This window comes from Sparus aurata, chromosome 22 (genome assembly GCF_900880675.1).
Source record: "Sparus aurata chromosome 22, fSpaAur1.1, whole genome shotgun sequence".
NCBI lineage: Eukaryota > Metazoa > Chordata > Actinopteri > Spariformes > Sparidae > Sparus > Sparus aurata.
In genome coordinates, this window is record NC_044208.1 from 15,642,017 (window position 1) to 15,667,280 (window position 25,264).

A 25,264-nucleotide genomic window follows, 5' to 3' on the forward strand; every position below is an offset into this window, starting at 1 on the left:
TTTACCCTCCAGCACATCTCTCAAGCTTGGAACAGGTGTTTTCATTGAAGAACAAGTAAAGTACAATGAGCAGGAGCCCATCATGTCGTCCTGTTGTCAGGGCGCACAGTGTTCTGTTGCTAGTCGCTCTCTCCCTGACAGCAGCTGCGCCGCGAGGGCTGCATCTGACACGCCGTGACGTCACTTTAGGCGGGTTTTTCATGGAAAGTGCTAGAAGAAACAGAGCACAGCCTCTTGGTTTCAAATATCCCTCCGTCCGATCAAAAAGACCCTCACCCTTTTCTACGAAATAAACGACTCATCTGTGAATTTTGATTGACTATATTCATTTGGTTGATGGAGATATTTCTACCTTGATAGTATGTGGCGGCAGCTTCGGAGTCAAGTCCGTCAATAAATATGTATTTTTTCCGAGTACCCTCCTCTATGTATATCTGTGCTATCCTATTGGGCTAAACTGCCACAAGATGGCATCAATGGTTAGTATAGTTAAAATGCAGCATTTCTTGAGGTACAAGATTACCTTTAATACCAAGTGCTTTTAGGGCCACTGGGCTGTGTCTTGCAAACATAAAACATATTTGGATTTGTTTTTATCATTTACACTGGCTGTACATCAACCTGCACCAAGATATCTTTCACATTGTTTAATTATTTGCTATTCAGAAGGCACTCAAGTTTATACAAGTTCCTGATTATGTCATTAATTGCGTTTATTCACGTCATACTGAGATGTTCGTGCCAACACTTGATTTTATATAATTCGTCATAATGTCAGAAAAAAGTCGTTTTCTTGGGTAAGATCGTTGTTTTACTGACTGACTGTCTTCTGCCCACAGACCAGTAATAGCACTAGATGGTGCACCGCGGATGGATACGGCCGCACACTGAAACGACTGTGTATAAAGATTCCGGTCTATTAAAAGGAAGTCCCTTTCCATTTCCCTGTGTCAGAGAGCAGAAGGGACTAACATTGGTTGCATTTTATTCAAGAAAAGTCAACGAAATAAACAAGGTATGTAGACGAGTATTTTTACTAACACCTTGAGTACACTATCCTCTTTTACTATTCGGTTTTAGCTAACCCATCATAGAGAAACGGTTTGATGTATCCACGATGGGAGCTCATGAGTCACGACGATAACCTTAGCATCATTACTGTATCGTGGGCTACAGCTAGCACACTGCCGGTATCCCCTGTTTGTTAGCTTAAATGTTACATAATGTTTAATCCTTTACTGAATTAAAATTTTCATGTACAGGCCGATACATGGCAGTGCTGCGATGCGGCAATGTGCCGCACCGTTAGGCCAGGCTTGTGTTGCACCAAGGCAGGTGTGGTGAAGATGACAACGATGGCTCGGTTTATATAATGGTGCTAAAATTCACACTCGACCCAGATCATTACGACCCCCATTTCAGAGCCCTTCACCTCCATCCATTGGCCGTGTAGGAAGTCTAAGGTCATAAATGTTTGAGTGATATCTGGTCTTGAATGTCGGTGACGTTAGTTTAATACGGTTCGTGTGACCGTTAAAAGGAGGCTGATTTGGTTAAAATACACTAGCATGTGGTGTCTGGTGTGTACGATCCGCTTTTAAAAATGGCAAGTCATTGTTTTGGGTTTTCCTTCGGTTCGTGTGCGAACGGTGCTTTAAACCAACACGAAGTTCAGTCGTTTTCGTCACCGAATGTTTTTAACATTACACTAACGATGTTTAAATCTTAAATAAACGTATCATTTAGTGCCGCATACCCAGGCGGTATCCTGTGCCTGTAGCCGTGCTCTAGCACGTGTTTGCGGGGTCCATTGTCTATCAGTCGACGCCATGTTGGTTAACGGCTACTTCCGTCGATGTTGCTAACATGATGGCTGGTGTCCAGATTTACGAAATCCACTTGAAGATATGATCAAATTATGATGGCGCTTAATGGCAAACGAAACTGGAAGAATGGAAGCGTTTTGACGTGGAATGAATATCTATCAAATGACTTCTTTTAACCCTTTAAAACCGAATATAGTCAGCTGTTGAGTCATTGTGTTTTGTTTACCACCCCCTATTAATAATACATGAATGATGTTTTGCCATTTATACCCTTTCAAATTGAAGGCAGCTTGCTCAAACGTTTTGTCTTTTTGTGCAGATGCCTGAAGAAATGCACCAAGAGGAGGAGGCTGAGACCTTTGCCTTCCAGGCAGAGATCGCTCAGCTGATGTCCCTGATTATCAACACCTTCTATTCCAACAAAGAGATCTTCCTCAGGGAGTTGATCTCCAACGCCTCTGATGTAAGTCTGGATGAGTTTGCTGTTCTTGTACACAGTAAATTATGCATTTATTTTTAAGTGTGAAACTGGTCATTTAATAATGGTAATAGTAATGGGATTAATTTAAGGACCACATGGTATCAATAATCATGCGTTTTTGTCAATGCATTTTCTCAGGCTTTGGACAAAATTCGCTATGAAAGCTTGACCGAACCAACCAAGCTGGACAGTGGCAAGGATCTGAAAATTGACATCATCCCCAACAAAGCTGACCGCACCCTGACCCTCATCGACACTGGAATTGGCATGACCAAGGCCGACCTCATTAACAACCTGGGTACCATCGCCAAGTCTGGCACCAAGGCCTTCATGGAGGCCCTGCAGGTACTAGAGTGGAACACTATACAGATTACAGCATGTAATAGGAAGGCAAATGGCACACAAGACAAGGGCCTGCCGTTACCTTAGTCATTTTGTAGCAGCTATTTCAACCTACCAACATTAAACACTTTAAAATATTGATCTTGAATGCACTAGGAAGGGGGGGGGACAACAATGACGATCAGGAAAGGATGATTTGGATCACCTATATCGGTCTATAATGATGCATTCAAACATGCCAGATTGGTTCAAATACAAAAACTAAGGATCAGCTCAGATCTTTTTAATAGCAAATTATCAAAGATTGAGGTAAAGCCTAAAGACCATTTTGACTGCTGTCTCAAAGTTATAATTGTGTTCTCTCTAGGCTGGAGCTGACATTTCCATGATCGGTCAGTTTGGTGTGGGTTTCTACTCTGCCTACCTTGTTGCTGAGAAGGTGGTCGTCATCACCAAACACAACGATGATGAGCAGTATGCATGGGAGTCCTCTGCTGGAGGCTCCTTCACAGTAAAGGTTGACAGTGGTACGTGACGAGGCACCATTACAGAACCATAGATGTTCTGTAAGAGATGTGATCTATTCAACTATTTTTGATGAGAAGCCTACACGCAAATTTTAAGATCAAAGTCATTGAACAATGCATCTCTGTTTGCTGTTCATTTCCTTAGGTTACTGCTTGGTATTAACATTAGAAAGAACCATTTACTCAGACTGTAGGTTTTTCAGACAAGTATGCTCATGGTTGTACAACTTTCTCCAGGCGAGCCCATTGGCCGTGGAACAAAGATCATCCTGCACCTGAAGGATGACCAGACGGAGTACATTGAGGAGAAGAGGGTCAAGGAAATTGTCAAGAAGCACTCTCAGTTCATTGGCTACCCCATCACCCTGTTTGTATGTATTGAATTTTGATGCACCTTATCTGGCTACTTAAAATGTGTAGTATTTATTTTTGGTCAGTGATGTTAAACTCAAGTGTTTGAATTGCAGGTGGAGAAGGAGCGTGACAAGGAGATCAGCGATGATGAGGCAGAGGAGGAAAAGGCCGAAAAGGAAGAGAAAGAAGAGAAGGAGGAGAAGGAGGAAGGTGAGGACAAGCCAAAGATCGAGGATGTGGGCTCAGACGACGAGGAGGACTCCAAAGACAAGGACAAGAAGAAGAAAAAGAAGATCAAGGAGAAGTACATCGACCAGGAGGAGCTGAACAAGACCAAGCCAATCTGGACCAGGAACCCTGACGACATCACAAATGAGGAGTACGGAGAGTTCTACAAGAGCCTGACCAACGACTGGGAGGATCACCTGGCTGTCAAGGTAAATGGTGCAGTGCAAAAGCAGCTCTTGTGTTTTTCATGGCTTAAAGTAACAACTAAAGTGAATTCTCTTCCTCTTTACAGCACTTCTCAGTGGAGGGCCAGCTGGAGTTCCGGGCTCTGCTCTTCATTCCCCGCCGTGCACCTTTTGACCTCTTCGAGAACAAGAAAAAGAAGAATAACATCAAGCTGTACGTCAGGAGAGTCTTTATCATGGATAACTGCGAAGAACTCATCCCAGAGTATCTGAGTAAGTTGGAATACAAATGTAGTGTTCTGTTGAACATCTCAGGACTGCACAGTGATTTATGCTTTGATGGGTACAGAAACATTCCAATAAGAAATGTTTTGTTAATCTTCAGACTTTGTCCGTGGTGTGGTGGATTCTGAGGACCTGCCCCTCAACATCTCCAGAGAAATGCTGCAGCAGAGCAAGATCCTGAAGGTCATCCGCAAGAACATTGTCAAGAAGTGTCTGGAGCTTTTTGCCGAACTGGCTGAAGACAAGGAGAACTACAAGAAGTTCTATGAGGGGTTCTCCAAGAACATCAAGGTATCTGAAATAAACAAGTGTAGCACTGTTTAGGAAAACACAAACTTTATTTTTTATAAATGACAGTTCCTCTTTTTACAATGCACTCCATGATTCTTCAGTGTATCTCCATGGACTCCTAAGGTTTACTTTACTTTCCTCTAGTGGTTGCTGCACCCTCTAGCTCTCCAAGGCAGTGTAGACATAGCTTTGTGATTGGCCAAACATTTTGAAACTTGCTGCATAGCTGACAAATGGTTGTCTTTGTTCTCAACAAATTGATCTCCTGCAGATATGCTTTTATTTAGTTGAGTGCATTAAACTTGCAGTGCTTAGGTGCTGTAGACTAGTCTGTTAGTGTTGTAGATAATTTGTCTAGTATTGCTTTTATTCTAACATGTCCTGTTTTTGAGTGTCAAATGGGAAGAAAAGGGTCAATACCTGATCACAATTGGCTTTTTAATGCAGTATGCTGAATTTCATCACTAAAGTGAGATTAAAAAAAAGACTACAAGTATTGAAACGTCTTTCACCTCTGACATGTGTCACAAAACAGACTTGACGTTTTACAGAAAGCTTTCAATCACCTGGCTTTATTGATCTCACCTTGGGTATCCTATCAGGAAGGTCGAGGTTATCTTGAGTCAAACAATCCCACTCTGAGTGTTTTTTTTTTTTTTTTTTTTTTTTTTTTTAAAGAGATGCCATTTGTGATTCTTAAAAATTCTGATTATATGAACAGGTTCTTGATGATTAATGTCCAAAATGTAACTGGGTAATTGTTGTGATCAAGGCTACTGGTGTAGTGGATTATTATGAATGAACACACAATCACAATTCATTGTCTGTCTGTAGCTGGGCATCCACGAAGACTCTCAAAACCGCAAGAAGCTGTCTGAGCTGCTGCGCTACCACAGCTCCCAGTCTGGAGATGAGACCACCTCCCTCACAGAGTACCTGACCCGCATGAAGGAAAACCAGAAGTCCATCTACTACATCACTGGTGAGTTTGTCTCTTTTTAGAAAAGCAAATTTTCTTATCTTCAAATTAAGTAACTTTTTTTTTTTTTTTTTTTTTTTTTTTTTTTTTTAAATTGTCACCGTACATAAGCTTAACAAAAAATTTGACATCCTAAGGTGAGAGCAAGGATCAGGTGGCCAACTCCGCCTTCGTTGAGCGCGTCCGCAAACGTGGCTTCGAGGTCCTGTACATGACGGAGCCCATTGACGAGTACTGCGTCCAGCAGTTGAAGGAGTTTGATGGCAAGAGCCTGGTCTCTGTCACTAAAGAGGGCCTGGAGCTGCCAGAGGATGAGGAGGAGAAGAAGAAGATGGAGGAGGACAAGGCCAAGTTTGAGAGCCTTTGCAAGCTCATGAAGGAGATCCTGGACAAGAAAGTGGAGAAGGTCGGTGATCCTAATGAGCTTGAGATTCATGTTCCACTTCGCTTCATACTGTAGGATTTAGGCTCTTATGACTTCAGAACTACAGTTGACAGTGTCTTGTTTGGAAACAGGTGTCCTAACTGGTCCTAAGTTGTATTCTGGTGAGTTTTTAAAGCTGTGCGGAGGCCCCGAAGTCTTTGTGTGCCCTGATTGAGTTTTTTGAATGCCAAATGAACCTTTTTGAAAATGTAACTTCTAAGTGTGACCTAACAGATGCCTGTTTTTTTTTCAGAATGTAAAACAAAAGTAAAAGTTTAACCAGTTGTTGGAATAGTTTTTGCAAGAGGTTGCACTTATAATTGTTGACCTTAGACATTTAAGGTTTGGAATTGGCGAACGGTTGCCTTGAATGTGTCGTGTTGAGCGTTTTTCTAACATGACTGTTCTGCATGCTTTTATTAACATGAGTTCTAAAGGCCTGCTGTTCAAACGCTGCATGTTGCATGTGTTAATGTCCTCTGTTGGACTGTCTCTACCAGGTGACAGTGTCCAACAGACTGGTGTCTTCACCCTGCTGCATTGTGACGAGCACTTACGGCTGGACGGCAAACATGGAGAGGATCATGAAGGCCCAGGCACTCAGGGACAACTCCACCATGGGCTACATGATGGCTAAGAAGCACCTGGAGATCAACCCTGACCACCCCATTGTCGAGACTCTCAGGCAGAAGGCAGATGCCGACAAGAACGACAAGGCTGTGAAGGACCTCGTCATCCTGCTGTTCGAGACCGCCCTGCTGTCCTCAGGCTTCTCCCTGGATGACCCACAGACCCACTCCAACCGCATCTACAGAATGATCAAGCTCGGACTGGGTAAGGAAAAACTGCAGATCAATATCAGTTTTTTTTCATGTGGCTCTTGCATTGATGTCTAACAAACAATCCTCATCTTCAGGCATCGATGATGACGACGTTCCCGTAGAGGAGGCCACCTCAACATCCGTCCCAGATGAGATTCCTCCCCTAGAAGGCGACGATGATGCTTCACGCATGGAAGAAGTTGATTAAACAATCCCCCTGCAGATTTCTAACACTTTAGCCTCACTTTTCAATTGTTCATCCTTTAAAAAAAAAAAAAATCTGCAGTAACTGCAAAACAAATAGTCATTCATGTTGTGTGGTGGACCAGTGTTGCTCTCGTGCCTAGAGCATAACTCTGCAAGACCTTTTTAAGAAAAGCAGTTTTGGTTTATGCGTTCATGGTGACAGCACATATGTTTTAAAGAGTACCCTGTTGCACTGAGTTTTAAATGTTGGAGTGGTTAACGTGTGAACATGGGAATGGTACATTCCATTATCAGGTCAGGTCTGGTGGAGGGTTTGGGGACGTTCTGCTCATGTGCAACACTGCACGCTGCATGGAGAGAGAGGACTGTATGATTCCTTTGCCTGAGTCCAGGCTTGTCTGTATTCCAAGTCTTTTGTTTTGCAAAAAATTAAAGATGTAATACCTTACAGGTCACGTCTCTTGGCTCCATTTATGCCTTACGTCGGTTTTAAATCAGTTGCCATATCACAAGTAGGTTTTTGAAGGGGGAGCAATTTCTGTGCTGTTTAATTGGATATCAATATTTCAACGTGAGATTTACATGTTGGTGTTCTTCTGAGTGACCACTAGGTGGGGACATGCTCCACACATTACAAGTGTCTGTTTTAGTGAAGCTAGTCATCACTATGGGGAAATGTCAACAAGTACAATTTTGAGTATCTGGGCTTTTTTTCCTTGTACTCAGTTTTATGCTGACGTTTCTTATCTTATAAGCTGCTTTAGAGCCAGTGTAATGCATTTTAAATGTATTATCTGCAATCTGATTAAAAATTGCTGAATATCTGATCCAATAACCAGGTCAATTGGTCAACCCACAGTATGAAGCATGTAAACGTATTACTGATTGACGACTTTCACAAAACTACTTCTCAAGTCTTTTTTTGTTTTTTGGGTACTTTTATAATGGTGCATATACATTTATTAGTGGGTCAAGGTCTAATTCTAGACACTTTAAAGGAGCATTATGTTTTGAGGAAGACATTTTAGTCTGAAGAGTCAGACCTTTGACTGAATTCTGAACTCTGTTTTCATGACTGAACAAACAAACTGACCCTACGGGTGGCAGACCCTGCCACCATTCCAGCTTCAGACGGTGTTCTGTGGACCTTATTTGTTTCATTACCTCGTTAATATTAAAATTCAGAGTTTGACTTTCCTCTAGAAAAACAACATACTGCCCCTTCAAACAGAAGTAATGTAATCCCTAGGAAAGCGACCGGAGCACATACCCTAGTTGCGCTCGTAGTAGATTAAAACTGTTTTATGTGACTGGAATTTGAGCTATTACACACCTCTTAAGTGTACTAATTTCCTAAGATTAAAGGCCGCCTATATAGCTCTGCATTTTCTAACCTGCAAAGAAACCCTAGAGGGCACTGCGCTGCACAGCATCACATGTTCTGATGGGGAGACTTAGACGACACTTGATCATGTTTTCTTACATATTTGGCCAGTTTAAGAGGCAACACTTAATTAAAAATAATCATTGATCAATTTATACAAGTTTAGCAATTGTAAACTTAATTCATGTCAGTTTTAGTTGTAGTCTTTCACTAAGAGGTTAAAAGTTATTGAACTATACATTTACTATTCATTAACAAAGGTTATTATAAATCCCACTTTGGAAACATCCATGAGGTCAATTGGTGGTTGTTTTTCCAAAGTTTTGTTTCCACAAGTGCAATCCCACGACACCAACGACCCTTGTTTTTCATAGTGGAAGAGCTCGACAAAATAACATTCTAACGGGCCTTAAAGATGCCGAGATACAAATGGCACGTCTCCTCGGGGGAAGGCTGAAGTTGCTTGTCCAACGACTCACAGCAGAACAGACAAGAAACATCATTTAGGGAGGAGGAAAATTCTCGAGAATCCTCCTCCTTACTTGTCAACATGCCATTACAAAAGCGTGTGGGCAGCATGACATTGTGAAACGCAGCCCTAACCTGTGCACACGAGCTTCTTGAAAGTGTGAGGCATCAACAGCTGAACTCTTTGGGGGAAAATGTAAAAAAAGCGAGTATATTCCTGGAAGTCATGTGCTTTCGTGTAGCCTTGAGGGGGCGGCGGCACCTTTTTTTTTTCTGCTCTCATCAGTAAAAACAGTGATGTGTGGGCGTCTGTCCCTCAAACACACACACACTCATTCACACTCACACACACACACACACACACACACACACACTCGCTGGAGTCAGAGTGATAGTGGGGGGAACTTCAGCGCCGTCATTCAGAAACACGCAGAAGAATACAATGTTACTGTGAAACCTCAAACGCCTCAACATGTCCACCTTATAATTTGCCGCCTCTACAGATCCTTTGCATTATCGCAGATGATTTCACAAGCAGTGTTCGTGTTTGAGTATTCACCACAGTAATCACAATGAAGGTGAAAACAATTGAAAACATGTTTGTTTTTTTTTCAAGGTGAATATGTCGGCACAAAGTTGCTGGCACTCTATTGCAGAGCTGCAAGGATCAGACGATTAAAGGAAGATTAAATGCCAACTATCTGGAACATTTCAAGCAAAAATGACAAACATTTGCTTGCTCCAGCCTCTTAATTGTTTAGATTTGCAGCTTTTCTCTGTCATTTTTCATAATATATAAGGAGCCTTTGGGGTTTGGACTGTGGGGTGGACCATGGAAGTCATATAAAGATGTCACTTTGAGCTCTTGGAAATTGTGATGAGCATTTTTCATAATTTTTTTGACAGTTTATTGACTAAACTGTGGACTATAGCTGACACAGATGAGAAGTCTGTTTCTGTATTTCAGTGACAGCCTGACCGACACCAGCTGCTGAGAAACACCGAGGATATGACCCAAATCTCCAGAACAGCCGCTAAATGGAGACTGTTTTGCCAATTATTTTATGTATTTTGCAATTGCATACTCACTGTCTAAGGTAAATTGATGTTAACGCTATAAAAGCTGTGTCCACTATTAATTTCAAAGGTTAGGTTCACCCAAAAATGAAAAATCTACTCCCCTTCATGCTGATGGAAAGTGGAATGAAGTTTTGAAGTCCATCGTTGCAGCATTTTCCCAAACAACTAAATTAGATGGGGACCTGCTTTAAAAAATGTAAGAAAATAAAAACTCCAGTAAACATAAAATGGCCCCATACAGCTCGCCTGGCATGACCCAAGTCTGCAGAAACAATAAGATCTCAAATCGCTTTGAAAAGACAGTATTTACACCCTTTTTAAAGACGAAATCTTCACTGCAAGGTGAAAAAGCCTCTTTCCAAATCAATTCGGGATCTTGCTGCTTCTGCAGACTTGTATCAGGCCGGGTGAGCTCTATGAAACAATTTTGTGTTTTTGTGAAGCTCCAGAAATGTTTTGTGGACTCGTTATGTTGAGTGGATAATAACAGAATTTTCATTCTTGGGTGAATATATATTTAAAATATAAAAAAACACCCCAACACATTTTGACCGTAAACGCTCACGAGACTGCGTCTTCAACAAATGAAGCACATTGGTAATCTTGGTAGTAATGCAGCGATGTTGGTTTGACACAGGATGCAGATGTCTAGAACCAAGAGGTTTCACAACAAATGCGTCTGAATATTGATGGTGTAACTCTACAACCTAAGTCATTTATTCCAAGCGTAACAAACTGTTATCCTCCAATCGATTGTTCGCGACCCCCATTTTGACTCTCTTTTTCAGAACAATGGGTCTAAATTGAAAAAAAGAAAGACTAAAATGCAAATGAGCCACGCAGGAGATATCCTGAGAGCTACCTGTAGTGAGATCGGTCTGATTCAGCTGGTGGAAAATTCCTGGTTAATTTCATCAGTCAACGTAGACTTCCCTCAGAAGGTTTTCTTCTGGTTTGACTCGCTTCAACAAAAGACTTCCTGTGGAAACATTCGACTCCCTTGTGTAAATCAAACCCACACATGCGGCATCTTCTTCTTTTCTTTCCCACTAATGTAATGTGATGATGTGTTGACCTGCCAAGGGACTACAGACGAAAATTAGCTTTTTTGCTAACTCTGGCATATTTACATTTTGAGTGTAAACTGAAAATGTTAATTGACAAACAAATAAATAAATACATTTGGGGGGGGGGGGTTCCTGGTTTCAGTGGGCTGAGGTGGTGACCTTTGTGGCCTGTCATCTCTGCTCTCTGTATGTGTGTCTCTCTCCACTGTCAAGCTGTCAAATGCAAAAATGCCACGAGAGATCACCGTAAAACGTGTTGACGGGAACTCTGCTGCCTCAAGAGTTCCTGCTCGAGCTACGCCAGATTTAGATTTAGATTTAGGTGACTCTGGAGCAACCTGAGAATATTTGTCTGTACACTTGTGTCATATTGTCATATATGTGTAAGCGCCTCAGCGATGATAACAGACCACCACCGAGAAGTGTGGCTTCTGTATCAACGCAGAATCTCCAGATAACACGAGACACAAAGGTCTGGCATCGCTTTTTTTTTTTTACAGTACATGCTTGCAACCACACAACCCTGCAGGTCTGTGTGCAGAGTGGCACAATTTCGGTTTCCATGACGTCCACGACACAAAGTTGACAGAAAAAACACAACTGCTTTTCATGATCTGAAAGCGGATTTCGGCACACGCGTCAAGCACAATGTCACTTTTTTCATATTCGACAGCACTCAGTAAGTAGCAGAGACAGGAACAGGATCACCACCCACACTGAGTAGGAAGGAAGCAAGATGTGCAAGATAAAAGGCCTACACAAGAGAAATAAAAACCTGCGATCATGAAGTATAAAAACGCAGCAACCCACGAAAATGATAACCTTTATGACTCGTTAGAGAGTGGAGACTCACACACGGTCTCTCACACTGTTTTTGTTCCACATATACAGTAAAGGAGTGCGTGGTGGTGGCCTAAAGGTTAGAAAGCTGCCTTTTTTTTTTTTTTTTCAGATCCCCAAAAACAAATGAAAGGAAAAGTCTGGTTTCTTGCCAGTAATCAAATCATAAAAACTGACCGTAACCCTGACTCTTTCCAGGGGGATACTTGTATAAAATATTAGGGAGACACATCCTCGCCAATAATCAAATAAGCTCATATGTGTCAAATCTCTCATTACATTTAGTGTAAAACTATTATTCAAAAGTTGAAATAGAGTCACATAGGCTATATCACTATCAGCTGTGATAGTAAGTTTCATAAATATTATGAAAGCGATAATTTTATGAATGGTTTTCATCCGGTCGGAACTAGCTAGGTAGCAAACACTCTATTATTATTGTATATCAGTTGTTTTTTATAATTTAGAACGACAGAAAATACACTTTTAAGTTCTGCTCTTATGTTCGTGTGACAGACATGAAGCTAGCGAAAGCAGCCGGTTAGCTTAGCTTAGCTTAGCTTAGCTAGCACAAAGACTGAAAACAAATGAAGGGTTAGGGTTAGGGTTACTAGCTAGCCTGGCCGATAGAGCTCACTAACTGACATGCTACACCATGGTTTTTCAATTAATCTAAAAAGTAAAAAAAAAAATCAAATAATAAATAATAATAATAAAAAGACGTTGATGCGTGTTGAGCGATACAATGTAGTTAATTGAGCAGTTTAACACCAAACTACATGGTATTTTAATTTAATTATGAGAAATTGCAACTCTCTTGACCAACATTGTGTGTGCGATTCATGGCCCAATTCAAACGGGATCAAAAATGTATTGGCGTCCTCAAAAAGGAGCTACTGGCAGCTGCTGGTTTTATATCAGAACTGGGGAGTATATTTCATCGACAGAAGAACACAGAACTTGACTGAAGGCTTCTCAATCAGAAAATATGTTTTTACTCTTGATTTACAAACTGGCTTCACTGGTGGTTGCACTCTGCTACTGTTGATCTGATTGGTTGAATAGCCCTAGAAGTTGTACCCCAGTCAAATGCTCCTGTTTTGGGCGACAGATTGAACAAACAAGCGTGAGATTAATTTTGAACAGACCCTTGCTAGCTTTGTTGTAAGTTGGCTTGTAGTAGCCTTATGCAGTATTTAGCTTTAATTCAATAAGTCTTCAAGCTAAATTTTAGTTCTTTGACAGGGAAGATAAAAAGTGAACAAACTGCAAAAGCAAATCCTTTTAACTTTGAATAGACCCTAGCAAGCTGTTTCCTGTATCCGGGCTTTGTTTGATTAGCTAGCTTGCTATCAACTCATATTTAGCTTGAAGAAATGTAAGTTAAAGCTAAATAGGAGGTGTTATTCTAGAAAGGTAAAAATTTTAAAAAGAGTGAGCTTCAGAAACGCTTGTGAGCTACCGGAAAAGCTAGAAGACATGGGCGTCTTTAGGCTAAATATAAGTTATTTTATCAGGAAGGGTAAGAAGTGAAAAAAAGGATTGATGTTTAGAAACGCTGGTAAACAGATTTTGTTAACTTTAAACAGAGCCTTGTCAGCTGTTTCCAGTCTTTGCGCTAAGCTAGCTTGAGGTAGCCTCATATTCAACTTAAAAACATGGAAGTCTAAGTTAAATAGGGTTGATTCACAAAATAGATGAGACAGAACAAACAAGAGTGAGCTTTAGAAATGCCAGTCAGAACCTCCTTGTCAAACCTCAGATTGAAGTGGAACAATGCGGATTCCGTCCTGGTCGTGGAACAACGGACCAGCTCTTTACTCTGGCAGGGGTCTTGGAGGGGGCCTGGGAGTACAATCTCCCAGTCCACATGTGTTTTGTGGATCTGGAGAAGGCGTACGACCGGGTCCCCCGGGATGTTCTGTGGGAGGTGCTGCGGGAGTATAGGGTGAGGGGTTCCCTTCTCAGGGCCATCCAATCCCTATATTCTCAAAGTGAGAGCTGCATGCCAAGTGGGTGTTGGCCTCCGCCAGGGCTGTGCCTTGTCCCCAATCCTGTTTGTGATATACATGGACAGGATTTCGAGGCGCAGTCATGGTGTGGAGGGGTTACAGGTCGGTGACCTGAAGATCGCATTACTGCTTTTTGCAGATGATTTGGTCTTGATGGCATCATCGGCTGTAGATCTACAACGCTCACTGGATCAGTTCGCAGCTGAGTGTGAAGCGGCAGGGATGAGGATCAGCACCTCTAAATCTGAGGCCATGGTTCTCAGTAGGAAACCGGTGGATTGCCTGCTCCAGGTGGGGAATGTGTCGGAGCAGCGGGTGTGGTGTTGCATGCGCTTCACCGCACGGTTGTGATTAAAAGGGAGCTGAGCCGGAAGGCAAAGCTCTTGATCTACTGGTCAATCTTCGTCCCTACCCTCACCTATGGTCATGAGCGATGGGTCATGACCGAAAGAATGAGATCGCGGGTACAAGCGGCCGAAATGGGTTTTCTTCGCAGGGTGGCTGGGGTCTCCCTTAGAGATAGGGTGAGAAGCTCAGCCATCCGGGAGGGACTCGGAGTAGAGTCGCTGCTCCTCTGCGTGGAAAGGAGCCAGTTGAGGTGGTTCGGGCATCTGATGAGGATGCCACCAGGGCGCCTTCCTAGGGAGGTGTTCCTGGCACGTCCAACTGGGAGGAGAGCTAGGGGTAGACCCAGGACCAGATGGAGGGATTATATCTCTTCTCTGGCCTGGGAGCGCCTGGGGATTCCCCGGTCAGGGTTAGCCGATATGGCCGGAGAAAGGGAAGTCTGGAGCTCGCTACTAAAGCTGCAGCCCCCGCGACTCGATTTTGGATAAGCGGTTGACAATGGATGGATGGATGGATGGATGGATGAATGGAAAATAAAGTTGAAAAAAATGGAAGTTAAAGCTAAACAGGATTGTTTTACTGGAAAGGTAGAGAGTGAAAAAAAGGATTGGGTTTTAGAAACGCTTGTAAACAGATTCTATTAACTTCAAACAGAACCTTGCTAGCTGTTTCCAGTTTTTGTGCTAAGCTACCTTGCGGTGGCCTCATATATAGTTCAAAAACAGTTTAAAAACTAAATATGAGTTATTTTACAAGTAGAATGAGAAGTGTCATTAATCTTCTGATCAAACTTTCAACAAGAAAAAGAACAAGCGTATTTTCATTTAAAAGGATTCTATACATTTCACGATCTCTGTAGCTTTTTTAGTCACCTGTGACAAAGACATGAACCCTCTTCTGGTTCAGGTGCTCAGTGATATCTGAACAAAACAAAAATAGTTTCGGGAAGTAATTCCGGGCATTGCCGATAAACTCAAACAGTCATGCCGGCTAATAAAAACTACAATAAGAACAATCAGCCTGTGTCAGTCCTGCAGTCAGAGCGAGAGCCAAAAGTGACTGTTCGGTGGTCTGAAAGCAGAGGTCTCCATGTCTGTGGCCTTTGTCACCTCCCCAACTCTTTTGTTTGTCATTTGCATTATTGAAAAGAGGACTGGAGACGCAGACGTGGTGACGCACTCCTTCAAACTGGGGTGTAGGACTTGCAATGAGAGGTGTGGGGAAATTCCCCCATCAAGCAGCTGTGAGATTGATAAACCAAGGGGGAAATGTTTTCTCGCACTTCACACTCAAACACGTCTTCAGTTTGATGTTAAGTGAATCATAATAGTGGTCTGGTTTACGAATCAGTGTAGAATGCAAACAGCCGCTCAGACACGTTGGTTTCGAAATTAGCATGTGCTGCCCTTTCTCGATGAGACTAAAGAGGAATATGGAGAGATGGAGAGAGGAAACAGATTTTTGTGACTGATTTGATGTGATAAGTGAAAATCCGTAGTAGTATTGTGGAACCCGGCTCACTTGTTTCATGAGAAATTTCTATGTATTCAATTTTTTAAACTGTCACTTGGACAATTGGAAAATGTCTTCTAAGGCACCTCAGTGTTTTTGGGCAATGGAGTTCACATCACAGGGAATCTAATAATAGACTTAAACAATTGATAAAATAAACCAAAATGTAATCCTATCAGATCTGTTGGTTCCTCTCATCCTCTAAGTTGTGATAAGGGTGTAAATACCATTAACTAATCTCTGTTCTTCGATAGCTTGCTGTAATCTAGAGCCAGGTTCCGATCATAAGTCTGTCCCGGTAGCTCTGGAGTGTCATGAATGATCATATTGTATATGTGTTTTCATGTATTTTGTACTCAGGGTGTCATTGGAAAAGAGAGCTTGCTCTCAATTGACCTTCCCTGAATAAATAAAGGATTCATTCATTAATTCATTCAAGCTTCAAAATCTTGTGCTGGTCGTTCTCTAATTTTCAATAGTGAGCACTAGTGCTACTTTTGCAAAACAAAATCAATTCATGTACAACACCAAAGTTCCAACATATCACCTCAGCACACAACAAGCAAGAAACAATTACTTTGGAGATCCTCTGACCCCATAAGGTAAAAATTTTAATTTGTCCAGTTCTTTGGTTTGTGGAACACCTTGCGGTGTTAGAGCCAAAGGTGTTAGCATAGCTTAAGACTTTTAGCTGTGCGTTTAAATAATGTACACCGATCAGCCACAACATTAAAACCACTGACAGGTGACATAAATAACACTGCTCATCTCATCACAATGCGATGTTCTGCTGGGAAACCTTGGGTGCTGGTGTTCATGTGGATGGCACTTGACACGCACCACCCATCCAAACACTGTTGTGAACCAAGTGCACCCCCTCATCACAACAAAGCTACCTGATGGCAGTGGCCCTGACAATGTGCCCTGACACCCCACAAACACTGCTCAGAGACAGCTTGAGGAACACAATAAAGGGCCCAAGGTGTTGACCGGGCCTCCAAATTCCCCAGATCCCAACCTGATCGAGCATCTGTGAGACCTGCTGGAGCAGGTCTGATCCATGGAGGCCCCATCCCCCAACATACAAGACCCAGAGGATCCACTATAAAACGTCCTGGTGCCAGACAACACAGGACATCCTCAGAGGTCTTAAGTCCATGTCTTGACAGGTCAGAGCTATTTTGGCTGCACAAGGGAAACCTTCACATTAGGCAGGTGGTCATAATGTTATACCTAATCGGTGTATACTGATGCTAAACTTGTGATGTTTTTGTTTGTTTTCATTTTATATATGTTGCTTTGCCAACTTCTTCTTGGATCCATTTTTACTTTCATCAGTTGATTAAATTGTCTCTGCTTCTTCATTTATTTTGTTAACAGTCATTATTCCTGATTTGACGCACTTGAGTTGCATTTTGAGTAGGGCGGAATAATTATGCAAAAAAAAAAAAAAAAAAAAAAATCAGATTGCAATTATTTTGACAGATATACCGCAATTGCGATGTGAGTCACAACCTTAGAGGGAACGGTAATTTTTGCATTTAATTCTAACTGAGAAAATACATAAAAATAATGATTTTGCTTGGGTCTGTGCCAAACAAGCATGTGCCCTAGAATAATATTACGGCAAGTCAAACACGTTATGACACATTTTACTTTCATCAAAAACTTCACACATTTGATTAATTGCTCGGCTCTACTTTTGTGTATGAAATGTGCTACATAAACAAGGTTTATTATCATTGTCACCGCTGTACCACCGTCTGAAGCAAACAGCACTAACCATGAGTCTTATCCTTTTGCACAATGTGAAACAGTAAAATCAAACCCCTCCACTTCAAAGTGTCATGTTAATTTAATATGTTTTATTATTAATTCAGTAACCAGAGGAAATAGAATGATAGAAACAAGGTACCAGTAAGTTTGCATTTCCCTTGTATGCATTCTGTTCTGCAAACTCCCCCAACAGTATTTTCACATCCATATGAGCTCCATCACCCGTCCAGTATTCCTCCAAAGATTCACATGTAAACACATGTAGCAGTCCTTTTACAAAAGTACGCAACAGACAAGTTGGCTGGAAATTAACATTGACCTAGATATATATTTACAAGGTCTTTAGCCCGGTTTTAAAACACTGAGTAAAATCGGTGTTGAGACAACTAAACAAAACTTAAAATAATGTGGTGCTAAAAGTACCAACATCTACTTCACTCACTGTAAATTATACAATTTGTAAGTAGTGCGCTCTTTATTTACCACCCTCTACTCTACAGATGGTATCCTCTGTGACGTGTTAATATACTTTAAATTAAATATAAATGTATGCACCATGTGTTCAGACCATGTTTGCAGCTTTAAAAGATAAATCCCACATTCAGACACATAAAAGGCCCCTGCTCTCCAACATGGAGGACTGCGAGATCAGCATCTGGTTATTGTGACTGAAACATACCTCAACCAATAGAAAATGTCTTTACAGAATGCAATAGTCGAAGTAAAAGATAAGTTAAGTAAGGGGGAAATGTTTTAAAATTAATGCATTAGCCGTACAGCTCACATACATTGTTCAGGGTCACAGTCACCTTTCACTGGCTGCACAAGCCACATACAGTGGTCCAGGAATAATGTAACTGTTAAACTGTGAATTAGGTGACGAGGCAGTTTTGCACAGTTTCTGGTTTGGGACTCGTGTATTAGACAATCTTACAGGCACTCAAAATTCTGTGACTGCTGCCCTCACAAATCACATGAACCCCTTAGGGGCATCTTGGTGTAAGAGTCAAAACTGCAGAATCCCTTTCTGTACCATTAATGACAAAAATAAAAACCAATGGAAAATAACAGTAAAAAACAAAACAAACAGATACACAGAAATAAGACAAGAAAGCACCACAGAAAACGTGGTCTCAGTTTGCAGTTTGGTGCAACTTTGGAGTGCTACACCTTCTGTGCGAGCGGCTGCGCGGACCGCCGGCCGGCCTTCATGCGACTGCGTGCATACACCCGAAGGAACAGTGCCAAGAAAACTACAGCAACACCAAAGCCACCTACTATGGTGACGGCATGACCATAGAGGAAACAAGAGAGGAGGATGGCAATGGCCTGCCGCAGGGTCATAATGATGGTGAAGACAGCAGCACCGAACTGGTTGATGGTGTAGAAGATGAAGAGCTGGCCGCATGCAGAGCATACGGACAGCAGCACGGCATGGAAGGCAAACTCGGAGTGTCGTGTCATGAAGGCCAGTGAGTCGAAGAAGGCGCCCTGCTCCAGCAGCGAGCCGACAGTGAATAAGCAGGAGAACAGGTTGACCCCGAACATCATCTGCACTGATGACATCTTGTACTTGAACAGGTTGTCCTGCCAATTGGAGGTGAAGCTGTCGAAAACGATGTAGCCGATGAGGATGATGACCCCGCTGAAGGTGGTGACGGTGGACGGGTGCTTGCTGGGTGTGCTGGACAGCAGGAACATGCTGACGCCCACTGAGATCAGCACGGCCGTGAAGTACTCCCAGTATTCGTAGCTCTTGTGGGAGACGATCTTACCCATTAACATGACGGGAATTACTTTAGAGGCCTTGGCCAGGACTTGAGTGGGGAAGCTGATGTACTTGAGGGCTTCGTACTGGCACCAGCTGCTCATGATGTTGGAGAGCGAGGCGAAGGAGTACTTGTACATGGGTGCTCCGTGGCGAGGCTGCTTGAACAGGGTGCACCACAGGCCTGACACTGTCAGGGCCAGGATACGGTTCATGAAGACCAAGAACTGAGAGTCCTTGAATCTCTCACCCTCCTCTTCTGGAGTTGTAGCTCCGTACGAACGAGTCATCACCCTCTCCTGCAGGACTCCCCATGTCAGGTACGATACCTAGAAATAAGTAAACCGACTTTAGCTTTTCAGGGGTAGACTTCATGTTAAAAATCTAAATTGATTCTTGACCTTTGACTTTGGATTAGGGGACCTTATCCAAGGGCAACAAATAAGTAGCCTATATTGCTTACTGATTTCTACATTTGTAAAATATAACATGTCAATAAAATCTTCTTTCATTAATTTTGTGTACACCGCGAAATAAGTTAAATCTATGTGTTCAAACAGCTGCTTAATGTTGGTGATAAGACGCACTGAAGAGACTTAAGCAGACAGGCTGTTATAGCGATGCGGTGGCAAACTGGCGGCCCTGGGCTCGAGTCCCTGCCCGGGGCCCTTGGCTAGTTGTCGACCCCCATCTCTCTCACCCTGTTTCCTGTCATCTCTGAACTCGTCGGATCATACTCCTGCTGGATTTTGTTGTGGTTGATGTTTTGCTTTTACCATTGTCTCTTACCAGAACCTCCCTTAATACACATTACTATGTACATTAGACTACTACAATACAAATGTGAGTGGAATCACACTTAATTAAAACAAACAAAACACAACCTTCTCTACAGCTGCACAAACAGAAAGTCATTATATGACAGTATGATAGGATTAGAACACATCAGCTTTATGTACTCAATGACTGTATCTTCCCAGGAGGATCACTACCTGAAGTCCGGCAGCACAAAAGATCAGTTTGAGGATCTGTCTGACTGATGAGCCTGAATCACCCTCATTCCTCGGTGCAACTGACACGTCATCCAACAGACCTGTTTTGGCTTCACTGCCAAACACACAGGTCTTTATAACAGGGTAGCAAATTCCACTACCTGAAAGAGAGAAAAAGATACATAAACATTAACGAATTAACATGATAACATTGATGGTAAGGTAGTTACGAAGACATCAGGTTTGTTGTCTGAAACTAGCATTCATTTCCAAATTAGATGTCAGTAATTCACTTGCCCAAACCTGTTTCTAAGTAATTGGTGCGCTTGAAGTAGCTAATGAGGAGGTAGCCCGGGATGATGATGGTGGAGTATCCAAGCACGTTGACGAGGAAGCGGAAGAGCCAGACTTCGTGCCAGCCTTCCAGTAGCGATGACTCCTCGGCAGCCACAGAATGGAAGAGAAGCAACACAAGTGCAGGCCAAGCCCTACAGGGTAACACAACATGGTATATCAGGCCACATTGTGAAGTAAAGAACAGAATATATATACATATCATTTGACTTCATGTTTTGCCACTTAATATTTTGACAAACCGAATACTCCCTGTAACACATCAAGATAAATACAATAATTTAAAAAATGCTAGCCACTGTAACAATACTGATGATAAATATCAACTGGTTGATGATATCAAAATGCGATCACTACAGACTGGGTAGCCAATGGAAATGTTTTAAAATTAACTTGTGAACATTTTAGCTTCACTTTTTTGCTCAGTGGATAGATGTATTTACACTGAAGGCTTTTGAATCACTTTATTGTAAAGGATTCATGTGTTCCTACTTTCAGGCACTTTGACAGGACACCCAAAGGTCCCAGGTATTTCTTAACTGGACAGTGACCCATCACTTTAACAGAGGAAGGCTGTGTCATCTTGTATCTCAAAGCAGAAGCAACTGAAAGGCGAAATGACCAAAACATTTTGCAAGCTGATGAATTATGATAGCAAGTGTGAAAGGGACTTCCACAGTAATTCAGTATTGTATTTATACAGTTATGAAACTTATGAAATACAAATAGATTCAGCAAAGACTGAATATATTTAAATATCAATATTAGGCTCATGCCTAAAAACACATTCTTTAAATAATATCTTTTACGAGACCTTTCCTGTCTCATGTTTATAATGCAGGCTACCTGTTAAAAGTCTCCAAGCTGCTGTCAACATAAGCCTGATGATATCACAAGGGTTATTTTCAAATAAATCTCCCTCAAGAGCCACAAAGGGTACTATAAGACTGTTTTATGGGGGTACCTTAGTCAGTCCTATGAATGTTACTCACTGGGTGAACGTACCAAAAAAGCCACCACACTCACAAGTTTTTAGGCCTATAGAGCATATACATCAGTCCTAACTCTATCCTAAGACAAAAACCAAATAGCGACAGAAAACTGAAAAGAAATAGAAAACTGTACGTGAAATAAAGTGGGATTCAAACCCACTCAACCTACAGCTTGCTTAAGGTCTGGTTTTCGACAGTTTGCTATGTTGTATTGAGACGTGTAACTGCAATGTTCCAGAATCAACAACGACATGAGTCGCAAAGATGTGACATCTGAACAACGTGACTAGTCAGCTTTAATGATGGTCCTGGAACAACGTTAATAATGATGCTCTCGGAAAAACACCAACACGGCTATGTAAGATACGCCCACATGATCAATGCAAAATTGCAATACCCAATACAGCCACTATGCCAAGATTGCTTCACATTCCCACTCTTATGCCAAGAATCTGTTTGTTCATCCAATCACAGCGAACAAATGTTGTTGACATCAATCCAAAACAGATAAGTGTATCAGGCTAGGGTAGGCTTTAAATGGTTCACTGTGATTGGATGACTTTGTCGCCATTCTAAGAAAAAAACAATCGCTTTCCTGGGGGAACGGTTTCCAAAAGCGGAGTAGTGCCACCCATGACAAGCAAACCCATCTGAATGCACAACACAGCTAGTAAAAATGGGAGGTATGGAGGACACGTTATGGAACCACATAACCCACTAAACAAGTGGTTAAGTAATTAGATGCGCTGGGTGGTGCCACCAACACCGATGACTCAAGCACACCTGTGGTGAAATCCTAGCTGCCTATGTAAAAGGTGTGCTCCTTGCTGTCGTGGCACAGAGTGTGTATCCCATTCAAAGTGAGGCTGGGCCTCCTCTCAGGGGGGGTGTTAGACTGACTCATACAGAGCCTCTTTGTGTGGGACTCTGCTGTGGCCAGTAGCCCACTGCAGCAGGACCTGGGCTCTGAACAAGCAGCTTATTACATGGAGGAATGCACTGCACTCGGCAGCCATCCCACAGGCTGCTACACCACAGGAGCACAGACAGAGCACTGCCAAAATGTACCTGAGGCGAGAATGAGTGCTAATGTCTTGTGTGAGTGCATGACAGCAGATAATATGGACTCAAACTAAACTAAACACAGCATCCCCTGGTTAAAAACGGGTAAATAAGATTGCACTGTCATTCATAACAACTATGTCACAGTTACTTCCAAACTAGCACAGAGGGAGCAATGTGGATAAAGCGCTGTATCGGCTGTAAACACCATCAGTGCAGAGGGTGTTGTACCGAATTCAGTGACCATTGGATTCTGTGCCCTGTGTAGGAATTTCAGCCATATTGCCACTGCAAACACTTCTATCACACGTTACAACATACAGTATTTTTAAGTGTTACCAAACACGGTGCCTACAGACTGCCATGTACCCTTTAGTTTCACAGCGAATACAGTCTGTCTCCCCACATCTAGCTTATTATCTAAATATTCCGCGGTCACAATGCGTACAACAATTTATTGACCCTACGTGGACACCGTTTCCGTCAACACATATCATAACAAAGCAAGTATGATAAACCATATATGTGGAGATATGAATCTGACTTAGGGTAGCTTCACTGAATCTTGGCTCCTGTACACCAACGTTACTGTTTTACTTTAGCGCTCAGGTTTGTTTGCAGACTTCACAAACACTGACAGTCATCGTAACTACGAATAACGGAAACCGGCGGTTAGATGATATCATTGCACGCTTACAGGTACAGAGGACAGTCAGCTAAGCGTGTCCAATCCCCAAAAATCATATATTTAACTTGACATATTTGAGTTAGCTCCTCTTGATGTCCACCGTTACCTCCATGAAAAAGATGGCATTTTCCCCACTCAGTGTCCCGACACCTGGCGCTGCGAACACGCCGACAGACTCAAGCGTCTCCACTGGAACAGAGCATGAAGCCGCACGGGTCCGGCAGGTAACGTTATTTTTTGACAACTAGGGAGTGTCTTCTTTAGGACTAGCCGCCTTTAGCTTTGATGTCTTCAACTTATCCTCAATGGCCGATGTGTTCACTTGAGCAGGAAAGGCCCCCTCCTCCTGAGTCAACACGGAAAGGATGCCGGAGACAGAGAGCAACGCCCCCCACTCAGCGGCACCGCCCCTGGCGGTGTGGAGGAGTCACTGCAGGGCAAAGCAGGTTTATAATGTATGTAGAGCACATTTCATAAACAGGAGAACTGCTGTACATGCAGCAAATTTACTCAAGTACTGTACATAAGTATCATTTCTAGTTACCTGTACTTTACTTGAGAATTTCCATTTTCTGCTACTTCATACTTTTTTACTCCACTACACTTATTTTATAACTTAAATTACAAGTTACTTTGCTGATTACATGCTTTATCAGAGCCAAGGTAGTGTGTTTGACAAAAAAAGAAAAAAGGAAAAAAGAAGATGACGAAGAAAATAGATTAAATTAACAGCAAAATGCTTAATATTTAATCTGATAATCCGCCAGGCCAATAATCAGTCAACCCGTAATCACTTGATGACTTTATTGTTGATTCTATGATGTATTTTTATTTTGTATTAGGTTAATATTTTTGGTCCCAAAATGATGCAACGCATTTAATTTGACTTTTATTCCATATCCATGCACATGCATATATGCACTCATATTCCAATATCCATGATTAATTTTGAGTAGTATAAATACGCTTGATATTGAAGTACATTCAATATGAGATACTTTCAGATCTTTACTTATGTACTATCTATTTACGTGACTTTAATTTTTAACAAGGTAGTATTTCAAAGTAATATCTTTATTTTAATTCAACTTGCTTGGGTACGTTTTACAACACTTTGTACATGTACATGATGCACACACAATGCCTGTTGTCAAAAATATAAAAATATCGATACTTAATATTTGAAACTGTTTCAATATTCATTTTCTACAGTATCAATACTGATACCAGTTGTGCTTTCTCACTCTTGTTTCCATCCCTGAGATGACACACACTGCTGCAGTGTCCACGTAAGTCTGCCTCCTCTCACTCTTTTAACTGTGGTCAGAAGTAATTTATCTTAAATGATGTTGAGCTTAACACACAGTACACAAGCCTTGTTATATCAGTCTTTTCAAATATCTAAACATTTTGGCCCCCAGTGTTCATATCATATCATTTTTTCACCGTAATATCAAACATGGTGTCAAATATCGATAGCTCTCAAGGTTTTGTATCCAAGTTAGAAATTCCAGTATTTTGACAACACTGTGATGCATTAATTATTACAAAGGAAATACAGCGTAAAGACAATTTTCCATAACATGTCTCCTTTTAGACAAGTGGAAAGAAAACATACAACATACACTTTAAGGTTACCAATAAAACCTCTACATGCACCTTGGAAGGTGATTCGGCTTAATGAGTTAATGAGATATCTAGCTGACAATATTATGTAAATACACTTAGATTTAGAATCAACCATTTCACAGCAGGCATGTTATTTACTGCATGCAGCTACCATCAAAATTCTGACATTCTCGTCATATTATATTATTTCCAATGGCAGCATTTGATCTGCATGTCAGTCTTTCAAATAATAAAAATGATGGAATCTTTTACAATTTCAAGATGAATACCTATTTCATAACTCTGGCATACGAAAAATGCAGCAGACTTGCCGTAAAAAAGACACAACTAATGCCTCCCATC

At 41.7% G+C, this 25,264-nt stretch overlaps 2 protein-coding genes across 4 annotated transcripts; one reads left to right on the plus strand and one right to left on the minus strand.

Annotated features, from left to right (window-relative positions):
* The first annotated feature begins 856 nt into the window (after positions 1-856).
* On the plus strand, positions 857-7,398 carry hsp90ab1 (heat shock protein 90, alpha (cytosolic), class B member 1). 2 transcript variants are annotated; one of them, XM_030404768.1, is made up of 12 exons: positions 857-1,015; positions 2,146-2,289; positions 2,446-2,652; positions 3,017-3,176; positions 3,414-3,547; positions 3,644-3,967; positions 4,051-4,216; positions 4,329-4,519; positions 5,354-5,501; positions 5,636-5,904; positions 6,015-6,044; positions 6,423-6,592. In XM_030404768.1, the coding sequence occupies exons 1-11, from the start codon at positions 857-859 to the stop codon at positions 6,021-6,023; spliced, it is 1,911 nt and encodes a 636-aa protein (XP_030260628.1). In that variant the 3' UTR covers positions 6,024-6,044; positions 6,423-6,592. The 2 variants fall into 2 exon arrangements, with proteins under 2 accessions (XP_030260628.1, XP_030260627.1); XM_030404767.1 differs by lacking the exon at positions 6,015-6,044 and adding an exon at positions 6,839-7,398 and having other exon boundaries at positions 858-1,015; positions 6,423-6,756.
* A 10,108-nt stretch (positions 7,399-17,506) lies between these two features.
* slc35b2 (solute carrier family 35 member B2) lies at positions 17,507-23,663 on the minus strand. Of its 2 annotated transcripts, none has more exons than XM_030406084.1 (4): positions 23,400-23,663; positions 20,501-20,685; positions 20,198-20,358; positions 17,507-19,534 (listed from the first exon to the last, which is right to left on the minus strand). In XM_030406084.1, exons 1-4 carry the CDS (start codon positions 23,417-23,419, stop codon positions 18,602-18,604), a joined length of 1,299 nt encoding a protein of 432 aa, XP_030261944.1. In that variant the 5' UTR covers positions 23,420-23,663; the 3' UTR covers positions 17,507-18,601. The 2 variants fall into 2 exon arrangements, with proteins under 2 accessions (XP_030261944.1, XP_030261943.1); XM_030406083.1 differs by having other exon boundaries at positions 20,495-20,685.
* Between the last annotated feature and the right edge of the window lie 1,601 nt (positions 23,664-25,264).

Excerpts from the sequence above, each read along its gene's own strand:
- hsp90ab1 (XM_030404767.1), top strand. The coding sequence starts at position 2,146 with ATGCCTGAAGAAATGCACCAAGAGGAGGAGGCTGAGACCTTTGCCTTC. Across the intron at positions 2,653-3,016 it reads CCTTCATGGAGGCCCTGCAG|GCTGGAGCTGACATTTCCAT; the intron begins GTACTAGAGTGG and ends TGTTCTCTCTAG. Across the intron at positions 4,217-4,328 it reads ACTCATCCCAGAGTATCTGA|ACTTTGTCCGTGGTGTGGTG; the intron begins GTAAGTTGGAAT and ends GTTAATCTTCAG.
- slc35b2 (XM_030406083.1), bottom strand. The coding sequence starts at position 23,419 with ATGCCATCTTTTTCATGGAG. Across the intron at positions 20,686-23,399 it reads ATGCCATCTTTTTCATGGAG|GGCTTGGCCTGCACTTGTGT; the intron begins GTAACGGTGGAC and ends GTTACCCTGTAG. Across the intron at positions 19,535-20,197 it reads TTTGTGCTGCCGGACTTCAG|GTATCGTACCTGACATGGGG; the intron begins GTAGTGATCCTC and ends ACTTATTTCTAG.